At 41.8% G+C, this 15,379-nt stretch overlaps 1 protein-coding gene across 4 annotated transcripts in view; it reads left to right on the plus strand.

Annotated features, from left to right (window-relative positions):
* The first annotated feature begins 5,890 nt into the window (after nt 1-5,890).
* Nucleotides 5,891-15,379, plus strand: part of RETREG1 (reticulophagy regulator 1) — a 67,592-nt gene continuing 58,103 nt past the window's right edge. The window contains exon 1 of one of the 4 annotated variants that reach the window (XM_038124464.1): nt 5,891-6,025. Coding sequence is in view for 2 of the 4 variants with exons in the window: in XM_038124433.1 (XP_037980361.1) it covers nt 11,057-11,367 (311 nt within the window). In the remaining 2 variants the exon portion in view is untranslated. Of the gene's footprint in view, nt 6,026-8,940; nt 9,244-9,459; nt 11,368-14,432; nt 14,973-15,379 lie in introns of those variants that run through there. The other 3 variants (XM_038124443.1, XM_038124433.1, XM_038124458.1) reach the window with 3 other exon arrangements.

A 15,379-nucleotide genomic window follows, 5' to 3' on the forward strand; every position in this document is an offset into this window, starting at 1 on the left:
GCTCCTCAGTACAAGAGAGACATGGAGCTCCTGAAGCAGGTCCAGCAGAGGGTGAAAAAGATGATTACAGGACAGGAGCATCTCTGTTATGAGGAAAGGCTGAGGCAACTGGGCCTGATCAGCCTTGAGAAGAGAACTGAGGTGGAGTCTTATCAATGTTGATAAGCATCTCAAGGGAGAGTGTCAAGAGGATGGAGTCAGGCTCTTGTAGGCCAAGTAGGACAAGAGGCAGAAACTGATGCACAGGAAGTTCCACCTGAACATGAGGAAGGACTTCTTTATGGTACAGGTGCCTGAGAACTGGGGCAGATTGCCCAGAGAGGTTGTGGAGTCTCTGTTACTGGAGATATTCAAGAATTGTCTGGAAACAATCCAGTGGCATACGCTCTAGGGAACAGGGACGACCCTGCTTGAGCAGGAAGGTTGGACCAGATGACCCACTGTGGTCCCTTCCAACCTGATCCATCCTGTCACTTTGTGAAACATCCTCTCATTTGAATGTGTTAGAATTTAAAAACAGTAGGTTCTGATGAAATTCCATCTTCAAGTCCTGTTTTCTCAATCATAAGGAAGGCTCTTGCATGCACTCTGCACAATTCCATATGAAGGAGACTACCTATTCTGCATTCTGAAAGACTTTTTTCTTACACCCTGCCTTCTGAGAGAGTATTTCCCCATCCATGTTACCACATTCAGATGTCTAGGTACGGTGCCAGTATCCAGTTTTCTCTACCTAGGCATTTCTCCCACTAGGAGCTTCTCAGTTTACTAAACCTAACATCACATCTAATGTTTTTACTTAGATTACTCTTTCTACAAATAAAGCCAAAATGTCCAAACTTGCTAATTCACAGTAATTTTGATTCTTCCTTGACAATGACAACTCCAGTATGAGCCTGCCTGTTTCATAAACTCTAAACAAATGCTAGATTCAAAAAGGTTGCTGGCCTGCTTGGCCCACTCTCACGTGAAGTTGACTGAAGAGTGGAGCTAAACCTATAAAGTCATTATCGACTCTCCACCACACATAATCAAACAGGTAATGCCATCTAAGAGATTACAGTAATTAGCTCCAAAATTAGATCCATGAAAATCAATTATTCTTACTGATCTTCTACATGGCATGATTATACAGACAGGAAGATCAGTACAGTTTGGTGTTAAATACCTATAAATTGTTGCATAAACATTTTATGAGATTGCTGTACAGTACTATTTCTGGGCTAAAAACACTTGCTTTAAGTGGCTTAACTGGGTCTCACCATAGCTGTTGAGCCATACATTTTCTCCTGCAAACTCCCTTGTCCCAAGTCCTAAACACTTACATCAGAAATACTGTTCTTTCTAATTACTCAAGACATATAAATAATTGCTAAAATAAGTGTATATAATTGCTAGATTATCTCAATTCTATAAAATCTGGATAGAAGGTTTAAAATGGAATGGAATATTTACTATTGTCCTCTCATACTTTTATTAAACAAAAAGGAATATCTGATGTTCTGATATATATACATCTGATCATGATCGGAGCTTCCTGATCATGATCTCTACTACAGAAAATATAAAATTGAAGCATTATCCTTCCATACATTAATTCATTGTTGAGTTCTATTCTGAAAGCTTTGAGTTCACAGGCATTAAGAAGCTTAACATCTAGCAGTGAGGGAAAAAAATCCCAAACACTAGCATTTTTGAATAAGAAGCAGCATCAACACTCATCTATTTTTGTCACTCGTGTTGAATTTTTCATATTATGCCACCTGATATTATGCACTTTGTATTGGGTTTGCATGGCAAGGTTCTGGTAGTGGCAAGGGGAAGAAGGAGGGGATCTACATGGGTGGCTTCTGTAAAAAGCTGCCAGAAGCTTTCCCTATGTCTGCAGAGCCAATGCCTGCCAGCTCCAACGCAGACCTGCTGCTGGCCAAGGCTGAGCACATCAGTGATGGTGATAGCACCCCTGGGATAATATATGTAAGGAGGAGAAAAAATTGCTGTGCAACAACAGGTAGAAGACAGGAGTGAGAACATGTGGGAGAAACAACACTGCTGGCACCAAGGTCAGTGAAGAAGGAAGGGAGGAGGTGCTCCAGTCATTGGAGCAGAGATTCCCCTGCAGCCCATGGTGCAGCCTGTGGTGGGGTAGCGGTTCCTCTGCAGCCCATGAAGGTCCATGGCAGAGCAGAGATCCATCTGCAGCCAACTGAAGACCCTTTTGGGGACCATCCACATTTGGGCAGGTGGATGCCCAAATGAGGCTATGACCTTGTGGGAAGCCCATACTGGACCAGATTTAGTGGCAGGATTTGTGACCCCACACAGGGCCCTCACTGGAGCATCCTGTTCCTGAAGGAACTGCACCACATGGAAGGGACCCTACACTGGAGCAGGGGAAGAATATGAGGGTTCTTCCCTCTGAGGAGGCAGGAACAGCAGAGAAAACATGTGATGAGCTCACTGCAGCCCCCATGTCCTGGTCCCCTGCACCACTGTGGGGAGGAGGAGGAGGATGAGAAATCAAGAGTAAAGTTAAGCCTGGGAAGAAGGGAGGCATGGGGGAAGGTGTTTGGAAAGTGGTTTTAATATCTGGTTTTATTTATCATTATTTGATTGGTAAATAAACTAATTTCCCAGCACTGAGTCTGTTTTGCCTATGACAGTAACACAGTATCACAGTGAGTGATCTCTCCCTGTCCTTGTCTTGACTGGTTAGCCTTTCATTGTGTTTTCTCTCCTCTGCCCATTTGAGGAGGGGAGTTATAGAGTGGGTGTGTGGGCATCTGGCACAAAGCCACAGTCAAGCTACAACATAGTTTTAGTTTACAAGGTCAATCAGGTCCCATGATTCCAGCTACCCAACACATATTTCTGTGGAACACCAGAGTATTTTGAAATGCACAAACTTGGACATAAAATACTTTAAAGACATGTCACAGTCCTAATTGCATTTTGCATATCATGGGACAACACTTAATGCACTCCTGTTCCATAGTAAAATATTATTTTACAGTTAAATAAAAGAACAAAGAGCTTGGGATGTAATTTCAAACATATTCCTCAACACAAACCTTAGGGATGCTGCAAAGGCTGAGAAGGAGTGCATCAAAAGAGAAAACTGTTTGCCAGTTATTAATTTGAAAGTTATTCTACACTTAAATGGTAAATAGGAAAGATATCAGAGCTTAGTGAAAAGACGCAGGAGAAATTCCACAAAAGCATGCATGAAGCTTCAGGATGAAATAGGATTAACTAAAAGTGCATGGTACGTATGTCACCTATGACAGCAGTCTTGAAAGAGTTTTGAGGAATCTAAGCAACTAAAGACTTTTAATGTTAACTACTCAATATTATAATAAAGGATATAATGAGTAGACACCTGAAGAAATATGATCTATTGAGAAGAGACAGCATAGGTTCTGATTAATAAAGCTCTGCTCTAGAAGTCTGCTGAAGTTCTCTGACAGATCTCTGAATGAGGGCAGTCTGGTTTACCCAGATTTCAAAATTTACCTGGATTGCCAAAAACAGTTTTGGCAAAATTCATCACCTAAGGCTCAAAGAAAGCTATGTATACACATAAGAAGTCCTGCTGTGGGTAAATAACTGGCTAGAAGATATAGGGAACTGACAGTGAAAGAAAACAATCCATTCCAAACAAAGGAATGAAGGAGATCATTCCTGAGGTCAGGAGAGGTTCTAAGATCTTCAACCTGTTGAACAGTGAACCGGTAAATTATGAAGAGCAAGCTTAGAGTTTAGTGATGACATCGAGTTATTCAGGAAAAGCAGGATAAGGGCAGACTAAAAAAACCTGCATGACTTCAGAAAACTGAATAGTTGTCCAGTGAAATGGCAAACAAATTCCAAGTGATAAAGTGAGGTGGGTGAGGTGAGGGGGAAGCCCAATACCATAATGAGCTGTACAGCAGGCTCTTAAGTGAACATTAGCACTTAGGGACAAAATGATGATGTTTCATTAGTTACAGGAAAAAAAATAAAGCAGTGTTTAGAAATTATTACAAAAGCAAATCATGGCACAGTGTTATGAAACTATTAAAATCTTTGATCTGTTCCTACTTCTAACAAATGCAGAGATGATGTGACTAGAATTGCACAAGAAAGTTATTTCTTCTTGAGAAATCTTATTTCAGTTATAGAACTGAAAAAAAAATCAGGAAAAGGGAAGATGGATGTTCAAAGTCATACCATATTAAGAGTGACTAAGACACAATTCCTCAGCCTCAAAGCAGAGACAAGTAAGAAAATACCATGGGTATGACTGGGCAAAGAGTCAATAATCCTGCACTAATTATAGGTTGCTAGTAGGACAAGGGAAGCAATTCTTCCTCTCCTCCTACCATTTGTGAGACCACATATGGAATACTTTGTCCAGTTTGGGACAAACTGGGATGGGGACAGAGAATGGATGGGGACAGAGCCCCTCCCTGCAAGGTGAAGAACCAAATTAGAGGAAATGGGTGAAATAAGAAATTTTGAATAGATAATTAAAAAAATATTTTTCACAATGAATGTGGTCAAATGTTCAAACAGATTGCCCAGAGTGCACTGCAGAATCTCTAGCCCTCAGAGATGATCAGAGCTAATCTGGGCATGACACAGAGTAACATGCCACAGCCAAGTAACAGGGGTGCTGAGTGTTTATGTGGGGAGAAAATCAGATCAAATGTCTCATAGGTGTTCCTTCCAAACTAACCTAGTCTGTGATCCTGTGAGGACATGAAGGTAATGGAAAACAAGCTTAAACAAAAAAAGGAGGGAAATTCATTCAATTTTTAGTTGAAATCCTCAGCTGAATTCAATACTTACTCTATGATGACATCAGCATTTTCAAACATATTTCAGAAGCATGAGAATGCTTTTATATTTGTAAACTCATTTGAAACAACCACTTACAAAACTTCCTCCTTGGTTTTCATCCATCATTTACACTGTAGTTCTTAGCACCAGACTTGCAGTCCCTAACCTAATTCTGTGCACTACAACTCACCCATGCAACTGCTCGCTGGTTGCTAGTCTTAGTTTTCCCAATCCCAAACACAAATTGCTCACAAACCTTTTAAACCCTGGAAGGCAAAACATCAAAGTACAGGAAGATCAAAGCCAGACAACCTATTTGCTATTATTTTTTTTTTTTCTGAAAAAGACATCTAAACTTTCAATGGCTGGAAATGAAGCATCCATTTCTTCTCTCACACTAATGTTTATACCAGAGTGCTTTCAGTAAAATCATTCATATAAACCAAGCCCAAGAAAAATCAACAGCAAAAAAAGGAGAACTGGCATCCACCAAGCATTCTTTTTTTTCCATTAGCTAAATTACAACACCTATTCTGGAAGGGCTTTTCACTAATTTCTGTTCATATCCTTCACGGTATATGTCAGGAAAGCAGAGGCCAGTAATCTAGAATGGATGCAACCTTAATCAAAATCCAGGAGTTCCCTTAGTTGTAGTCTACCCTTTTCAGGGAAACCTCACCTCATCCTCCCCCACCCAGATTCCATCCCCCCTTTTCTGAGGAGAGGGGATTTTTGAACACCAGTGACTGAAGGGAGTACCACAGAGAGTAAAAATTTGGGGCAGGGGGAACATACAATAATCCTCAAATGTTTAAAAAAAGAACTGGAATATTGGTAAGGGAGGATTGCCTCAAACCTGCCATGGTTATAATCCTTAGGGCAGTGGGATTACATTGTCATTATCCTACAGTTGATTAAACCCAAATTTTAACATTTTAACCCCAATGTGCTTTCTAAGTCTAATTATCCCATGGTCACTTTAAAAGTGCATGAGGAACATCTGACTCCTTCCCAGGCTTAGCTATTAACTGTATGGAGTTAGCTAGATTTGGGTGCTGGACAGAACCACCCACATTACTGAAATAACTGAATGCTAGCAAGGGAAAGCAAACTGTCGCTGGCTAAGCTGGGGATGGTTTTTGCAAGTTATGGGCAGCATTCACTAGAGCAGCAGCTTGGCATCCTGCAATGACCTGAAAAAAGGGTGAGTATAGGAGAAACTCTCTCATTTGTGCCCATCTCTCTACCTCCTTTTCCTTGCAAAAAGGCTGTCTTTTCTCCTGTGGATTGTTAAGATTTCCTGTTAGGATTCCCTCTGCTCCCTCCTGCAAAACCAGGGAAGCAAGCAACTACTACTCAGCCTAGGAAAGCATGAGATGCCCAAGTGACAGCAGGAGGAGTACTCAGTAACTGTGAGCAGCTGCTTGCACACTTAGGAGGCAGCTGCCTGCTTTCCAGCACACAGAGAACACCCTGTTTTGACCAAGTCTTTTTAGGACAAATATTTATTTATAGGTACAAAAGTGAAGCAAGAGAACGAAGTATTTCCCCAGCCTTGCTGCAACTACTTCCCTTTATTTTTCATGTGTGTTTCAGGTTACTAGAGGAGCCTGTCTCTTTCCTTTTGCTCTCTCAGACTTCCAGAGACAACACTTAATCACATTTTAGCTGGGCTTATTATTAAGGTAGGTCTGCCCGGCTCCAGGTTTTTAGACACAAGAGCATAGAAGTATAACTAGTTAGCATAAAATTAAAATGTCCTTTAGAAAAATGTTTATTGCCTATTTAGAATAAATTCTGTACATTTCCTCTTAGGTGCTAGAGAGAGCATGTGGAATAAGAAAAATAAAGTAACTCCTTCCAAAGGCTATTTGGTGAAAACGCACAGCAGACTTGCAATCCACAGCCAATGTTATAACTTAATGCTGTAATTTTATTTTGTCTTCTTTTAGCTAAGAGAAAAAAAAAAAAAAAAAGACACACTGATCTTCAAGCGAGTGTGACTCCTTTTCCCATTAAAAAAAACATTCTAATGGGGTAGCTCAAGCTTGAAACAGATGTCGATTCCCAATCCAAAATTATTATTCTTGCTCTTGCAGTAAAAAATATTTTATTTTACACACTTTATCCTGTGAAACACCTTCAACTATTCCAATCTTTGGCTCTTCTTATTCAGCAACAGATGCTCAAGTGACAATTCTCACCAGGCAGGCTCCCCAGAATTCAGATTCCCAGCAGTCACATCAGCTATTACACACATCATCAGCTTCAACATAATGCCACGCTTCCATCTGGGGCTGGCCAGATAGGTAGCAGTGCAGATGACAGGACAGCATGGTATAAATTTTAAGTATGTTTCTTGGATATTTAAGATGCAGATGCAAGCCATCAAACTCCCATAGGCTCCTTTGTGGTTATAGAAGCTTCCAGTATTATGACAATAGCAACTCACTATAATTTGAGTTTTCTTAGGATTTTGGGGACTGTTATCTTAGAATCATGGAATCACAGAATGTCAAGGAGCTGGAACAGACCTTAAAGATCATCTAGTCTCACCTTCCGTGCCACAGGCAGAGATATCTCCCACTAGGCCAAGCTGCTTCATGCTTTATCCAGCCTGGCTTTGAATGCTGCCAGGGATGGGGCATCGACAATGTTCCTGGGACCCGCCTTCCAGTGTCTAACCACCCTCACAGCAAAGAACTTTTTCCTAATGTCTAACCTAAATTTCCCCTCTTTCAATTTGAACCCATTATCCCTTGTCCTATCACTCAAAGGGACTCAAAGAGTGTTAAAAATAAGAAGCTTGACTAGGCCAATATTCAAGCAGCAATCAATTTATTAATTAATGTGGTAAAGTATGAGCAAAACAGCGCTGGGTACAGTGGGGGAAGTTTTCCCTCCAACTGCACACCGATGGTTGGGGCGTACAGATATTTATAGGGGCACATATAAGCTTTTTTTCCAGCAGTTTCTATTCCCAATTTTTACGTCACAATTCTATACACTATTGTGAGTTAGTTTTCTCAGGATGTACCCCAGAAAGGAGTATTCCCAGATGGTGGGGTCCAACTTCCGAAAGAAGAAAGAGGTCTTCCAGCTGGTGCGGTCCAGACTCCAGATGTGGGCCTACCTTTTAATTGCAAGGACTATAAATCTTGTAACAGTGATGTCCAGCTTCCCTTGGTCGAAGCCATCAATCCTTGGGTTGATGTTCATCTTCCTTTCTCAAGCTGCTTTTTACTGTTTTGCTAAGGTGTTGAGATAAGCATATTTCCTTTACATATATTCTAAACTTATATTTCTAAAGTTCCTTACTACAAGCAATATTCTAAAATTATACTTCAAAAGGTTATTATTGCAAAGCTGTTTAATCTTTAGCTACGTGCAAAAAGTTCCTGTCCAGTAGCAACATCCTTAAAGCTTTATTTTAGATGCTATAAAAGTTAATTGCAAACAAAGGATAAGTTCAAAGGCCTTCTTCCATGCTTTACTCCCTCAGTTATTTTTTTTTGGAATTCATCCTTTAATTGTCCCATGATCAGTTTCCATACATATCACAATCATAAGCACACATGCTGCCTGTGTGTACCTGACACGAAACACAGCTTTGTATCTCACAAGAGTACCTCCCCGGCTTCCCTATAGGCTCCCTTCAGACACAGGGAGGTTTCTATAAGGTCTGCACACAATCTCCTCTTATCCAAGCTGAACAGCCCCGATTTCCTTAACCTGTCTTCACTGGGGAGGTGCTCCAGCCCTCCTATCAACTTGGTGGCCCTCCTCCGGACGTGCTCCAGCTGTGCTCGGCTGTGGCACATACACGCGAGGAGCAGATGAAGGACAACTCTAGCTGACAACACCTTCCGGTGGCCTTCACCTTCCCAAATCTAGAAAGCCACTGGGCTGCCCAGCTTTCCCCCAGTAAGGAACCAGAACGCTCACGCCGGTCTCTCCCGCAGTCCGGGGAAACTCCCGCCAGGGGCGGCAGCCTCGGGCCCGCCCGCTCCCGGCGCCTCGCCCGGGCCCGCCCGCCGGCACCGCCCCGCGGCACCTGCGCGGAGGCGGGAGCGGGGTAACGCGGGGGCAGCGCCGCGCTCCGCCCCGGGCCCGCCTCCGCCGCCCCGGCCCGGCCCCGGCCCCAGCCCCGGCTCCGCCCGGCCGAGCCGCAGCCCGGCGGCCGCACCGAGCCATGGCGAGCGCGGCGCTCCCCGCGCAGCCCCAGGAACCGGAGGCCCCGCAGGAGCGAGGCGCGGCGGCGCCCGGGGAGACGGAGCCGACGGAGGTGTCAGGCGGGGCCGGGGCGGCGGCGGTGCTGGGAGAGACGGGGCTGGCCGTGGGCTGCTGCATCGCGGCGGCGCTGAGCTGGGAGCGGCCCCTCCGCAGCCTGGGCGGCTTCGTCTGCGCCAACCTGCTCTTCTGGTGAGCCAGCCGGGCCGGGGTGGGCGCCGGGGCCGGGGTCGGAACCGCCTCCCGGGATGGGAAAGCCCCCGCCCGGCCCGGCCCGCCCCGCCCGCAGCGGGCGTCTCCTCCCCCCGCCCCGCGCCTCCCTCGGCCCCCGGGAGGAGCGTTTGCCCCCTGCCCTCCCCTCCCGACCGCCCCTGGCGGGGAGGTGGCCCGCGCCCCCAGCGAAGGAAGGTCCTGCTCTCCGCTTCACCTGCGCCACGGCATTCCCTGCCCCCCGGCATTCCCTGCCCCCAGCCGCCGCTCCGGGTCTGGCCACGGCCCTCGCGCGGAGTGCAGCTGCTTGCTCGGGTTCTTCACCCTCGGTTTCTGCTCCAGCCTCGCACACACACACACACACACGTTCTGCCCCCATGTCCCACAGCGTGGGATGCGTGATGATGATGATGACGATGTGGAGGAGTCTCAGATGGAAGCTGAGCAGGGCGGCTGCAGGACACTCTGCCGAGAACTCGCATTTGTCACAGCCGGGAGGAGCCGCGGGCCCGCATTTCTGTGCAGAGTTTTGAAACCTGCCGAAATAGGGTCCCGAGCCCATAGGTTGTGCCGTTCTTATGCCCTGGTCCAGTACTTTAGAGTTCACTTTGGGTATATGTGCTTTTCCAAATTGGTGGCCTACTTAGTGGAGTCTTTGTGAAGTGGGCACAGCCGGAGTGTTACTGCAGTGCACCAGTTCTCTTTTTGGACTAAGCTTTTTGTAGTCAGAGGCAGTTTAGTTGAATAAGCCCCAGAGATTAACATAGGGATGCGTTCATTGTTGTGTTTGTCGTGTCTCTTTTGTTAATTTCTGTAGGAAAAAAGTTGTCCATGTGAAACTTCTTCAGGGTTTTCCCGTGATCTTAGGTTTTGCCAATGCCTATGTTTTTTTTTGCTTTCTGATCTAAAATGTTGTTGTATGCCTGATTGATCATGAAGAGCAATTTATAAATTAATGCATTGTCTAATAATACTGCAGAGGCTCTTACGACTGAATAGTGTTTCCTTTCCTGTGGCTAGAACTGCCTCCTTTCCTCTTAAGCGAATAAGAGGTATACAAACAGTGCAGTGGATTAATAGCAAACTCCTCTTGGCTCTCTGTAACCCTAACAGTGTGATGTTTAAACACGAGATGCAAGTCATAGAAAGTAGGCTTTCTGGAGCTTTGTGCTGCACAAGAAAATCTCAGAAAATATTTTCAAAATCATTTCATCCTCTTTGATTCCAGAAGCAGAGTGTGCATGACGTCTAATTTAGGTTGACTTTTATGATCCGTCTTGCTCTTAGGTATCCATGGTAAATCCTTTAATTGAGAAAGTTACATGGTTTTGCTCTCATTTTCTGCATCCTTCAGAGGTCACCTGTTCTTTCAGCCATTTGGAAGAGTCATAATGCTTTATATTTCTTTTCAGAGTGGCTCTGATAAAATTTTCAGGGACAACATCTAGCAGAATACATTTCCATGTCTTAAGGAATAGTAGAACCTGTTGGCTATTTTTTTTCCAGATTTGACCCAAGCAAGGTATAAAATGCCTGCATTATTCAATGCCTGTTAGAAGTCTCCTTTGGTAGTCTTACTGGCAACTTGTTATGGTGACCAGTATTTGAAGTTATTTTATCAAAATTCATAGCTCACTCTACTTTGTTACTTTCAGAGTGAGTTGGAACAGCAAAAGTCAGGGCACGGATTGCTGATTTTATTTTGGTGGTATTGTACCTCGGAAGGAAGCTCACTATCCCAGTGCCAGGGAGTTTTGAGAGGTGTAGACAAACAAGGAAATGTGTAGAAGCAGGAATGATGACCAGTAAACTTCTGTGGTTTGAGAACATGAGGAAAGATCTCGGTAACAAACCTATGAAACCTGACACTTGGAAAATTAAACTGTCATTTAAATCTAAGGTCACATTTCCGTGCTTTGGTACTGGGATCCTCAGTGTTTGCAGCACAGTGTGTTTGCTGTGTCTCCTTTTCTTGTTCGAGATCCAGCTGGTCATCCTGGTTTGTGATGACTCAGACAGTCACAACTGCTTCAGGACTGGGAACAAGTGTCCACCCCTGCTGCCTATGAAGTCTCTCCCAAGCTTTGTGCTGGCTGGAGCCTATAGGTAGAAGGAATGTTTCCTAGTTGCTGTTTCATGTGCCTTTTCTGTCTTTGTCATGTGCCTACAAGTATCCGTGCCCCATGGGGGACTCTCAGTGCTTGCGGCCTCTAATCAGGATATCTCGGAGTTCAGAAGTCTGTATTGCTGGATGGGAGACTTCTCCCATTATAGCAGCAATTGGTGGAAGAAGGAGAAAGGGGAGGTGAGGTTTAATTTTACAGTTTTCTGAATTTTGGAAAAGCAACACCAGGTCCTTCCTCCCATCCATTTAATATTGTTGGGACTGTTTTCCCCATGGTTAGTTTAGTTTGTGTATGTTCACCCATCAAAATATTTTGTGTGTAAACTGTTGCAGTAGGAGCTGCTGAGAGGGAACTGTTTCCCTGGTGTCACAGGATTTTTATTTTTTTTTATGTATTTCATTATAGCCTCTTTTGTGTTAAAAAAATCTCTTAGCCATTGTACTGTACATAAATGCATTTTTGACGGTTACTACTAAAATATTGTTCTTGTAAGTACAAGTCATTTACTAACTTAATTTCATTCTGACTTCCTTGATTTTCTTAATATTCCTAACAAATTATTATGGACTCTTTACAAGAGAATAGTAAAAGTAGACACAAATCTGGCTATTTAAAAAGAATTTTTCAGTTACCACCTCCATTATTTTTTCACCGTGAACAACTTTAAGCCTCTTGCCCCAACTGAACCTGACCAAAAATCTTGAAAATGAACAAGGCTTAAATATGTATATGATTTTGCACCTAACCGTCTGAAATATGATTTGGATTCTTGTGCTGTATATAGTTTGCAGACTGAAGTCAAAATAACACAGGAAAACGAGGATGTTTTTTCCCCCCTGTTTTACACCTGTTGTACTGAAAAAGTGAACGACTGCGCCAAGAACAGAGAAACTCTGTGGTGGTGCCATAAGTTCACTCCAGGTGTTCTGAGTGTTAGGCTGTTGACTGATAACTTTCAGTCTTTGGTTTAATCTTATCCAAATATTAACATTCAATCCTAGATTTTTAAGCTAGAATTCTATCCTAATTATTCTCTGCATGTATGGAATAGAGGAAATACTGGCAGATTTTTTGTTCTCCCAATCTGTAATTTTAAATTTTTACAAGGTCAGAAGGACAAGTTTATTTTCAGTAATTCTGAACTGTTCCATGTGTTTTGTAGTTTGCAGATATCTATTTCAAAAACATGTTTTCTATCTGCAGATAAGTGTTTCAAACTAAACTACATTCATGCCTGCAAAGTCATCCCTATATACACAAGTTTCATCTGTTCACCCAATGCCCAATTTCCTGATGTCCCTAGGATTATTTTGTGAAGGAAGGCAGCAGAAAAACTAAGTTGTAATAGATCTTTTCTCTTTTCCCATCTTGTGGAACAAATTTATTGCGTTACCCTGTTTGCTATTCTCTTCACCAGCCCAAATCCACTTTTTTCTTTGAATATTTTAATATATCTTCTGACCTCAGAAGGTATATTTGCATGTTACTGCAGGTCTGTTTTTAACAGTGTTACATGATGTTATTGTACTGACTCAACAAAGTAACTGACCAACTTTGTAAAATACAAGTATCAGCCTTGATTTAGACAGCTCTGCAGGCCTCATTTTCCATTAAAAATAGTCTTTTGTCACCATCCATACCCATACTTTTTGTTTGCTTGTTTCGTCTCAGATCTAGTAAATATTTCCAATTATCTGAGAGAAAAAATCAAGAGAGAAAACAGTATTGCTTATATCTGAATTGTCTGTGTGCGTTGCAACAGGTAAAGATTGTGTATTTTCCAGACAGAAAATCTAATTGCTCTTCAAATGTTAATAACAAAACACACATTCAGAGTTTAGCGGCTTGGTGTGTTTTGTTTTTAAGTATCCAGTTTGTTTTCAGAATTGTTATTGAAGTGTTTGTTTTGTTTTAAAGTATCCAGTTCACTTTAAGATTTGTTCTTAAAGCATTTCTTACTTGAAATCTCTGCTTGGCAATTATAAAGTATACCATGAAGAGATCTCAAAGTACTTTTCATTCATTAATTCTTTCAGTGTAAGAAAGCAGTACTAAGCCAAGCATTTCTTTCATGTATTTGCACACAACTTGTAAATGCTACCACTACTACACCTCACTTGTCTATAAACCAAGATTTCTGCCCATTTAGACAGCAGTGTGCATGCACAATGTATGCTTGCATTTTTATTCCTTGTTACAAGAAGAAAGACATGCAGCAGCCCTGTTTTATGTATTTGTGGACTGTATGTTTTTGTTCACTGTCGTCACTGACTGTGGCTATCACTGGAAATGTAGTCTAGGGGACCTACTCAGACATTCTTGGTGACAAAATGTCAAATTAAGTGAGAATTGGAATAAAAGAAATCTTTAAAATTAAAACATAAAGAAAATCCATGAAAATTAACTGAGTTGGAATAAGGCAGGATATTGATATTCTGAGGCCAGTTTATAGTATGCTGGTTTTCAGATCACTTAAATAAATTTGTAATATCTTCCAAGTCAGGAGAATATATATGGATTTTTCCTTATAGCACCAAGATGCTAAATATGGTTTTGAATGTGGGAAATTCTGGTCTCTGGCTGTCTTTCTTACAGGAAATCTTAGAGCTACATTTGTAGTTGTCTTGGGATTACTTTTCCAAAATCAAAAGTATCAGGATAGCACACAAGTGAATACTCCTGCCTTAAATTCTAATAAGAGTTTATGTCTCTGATGACTCAAGTAGGAATAGTAGAGTAGTTTAAGTATTGACATTATTATTTTGTAATGATAATACCTTCATTATCAGAAAATAGAAAAAAATTCTGGCATAGACAGTTCTGAAATTCACTGTGCATTCATGTGAATGGGTTTCCTATATGGTTGCTAGTTTGTTTCTTCTAGTCTGATAGTCCTTAACTTATTTAATGTATTGCCTTTCGCTAAGTCTTTGTAACTTATTGGTATTGGAATTTATTTTATTCCACCTAGCTATATTACAGCAAATTGCTGTACTATTTCTTTAAGCATGAACAAATGTTTGTGGTTTGTTGTTTTTTGCTTTCTAGGAGTTGGTATTCCAAAATACACTTCCTCAAGTAAAGCTAAAATTCCAACTTCAGCAGAAGTTGTGATATAATTTTAGGGTCTACTTGTTTTTACCCAGGCAGTTTTAGGCTTATGTTCACTTTTCCAATACAAATTATGAAAACTTTTGAAGGCTTTGGAGGTAGAAAAGTGGAAGAGAAAGTTAAATTCATTTGATTTAGTTAACAAAAATTATTAAAAGCCATTAACAGCTTTTTAGTGACAGTTTTCATACTTTTGGCTGAGGGATTAGTTTACAGGAATGAAAATTGAGGTTGTTTAAGAGCCAGACAGTGTTACATAAAAATCTGGACAGCTGACAGCATTTTTCAACCAATAAGATGAAATCAGGATCAGTCTGCAAAGAAATCAAGTAGGATAATTGAGGAAAAGCAAGCATTACTGAAAAATTTAGGATCAAATCTAGGATGAGAACATTATGGAAGATGGAAATCCAGAACAATGGAGAACAGAAATTAATTGCAGCACGGCTTGTGTTCGTTCTGTCTTGCTGAAAAGTACGTATGCTGTGTCTAAAGCAGCTGTTTCAAGAGAGAAATTATAATTTCTTCATGTATTGCTTCAAAATAATGAGACCTTTCAAATAGTAAGTAGAATTTTGAGAACAATGGACGTTTTAGGGGGATATGCTATGCTCCATGGTAGATGTTACAGGACTAATGAGAGCATTAAAGAAAAGGAGATTTAGGGCAGCACGGTAGAGGTGCTACTGCTCAAACTGCTGCTACTGTATGAGAAAATGGGATTAAGATTTCTTCTCTACTTTGCCAGAGGTTAATTAAGGTCATCTGGGCATTTTTCTGAAAAAACAAAGGAAGCAAGGTTATTTGATGTTATGTGTTTAAATCAAAATAATTTTAGCTTCCACGGAGATATCATCCCCTCTTTTCACTGATGTAACAGA

This window comes from Motacilla alba, chromosome 2, assembly GCF_015832195.1.
Source record: "Motacilla alba alba isolate MOTALB_02 chromosome 2, Motacilla_alba_V1.0_pri, whole genome shotgun sequence".
NCBI lineage: Eukaryota > Metazoa > Chordata > Aves > Passeriformes > Motacillidae > Motacilla > Motacilla alba.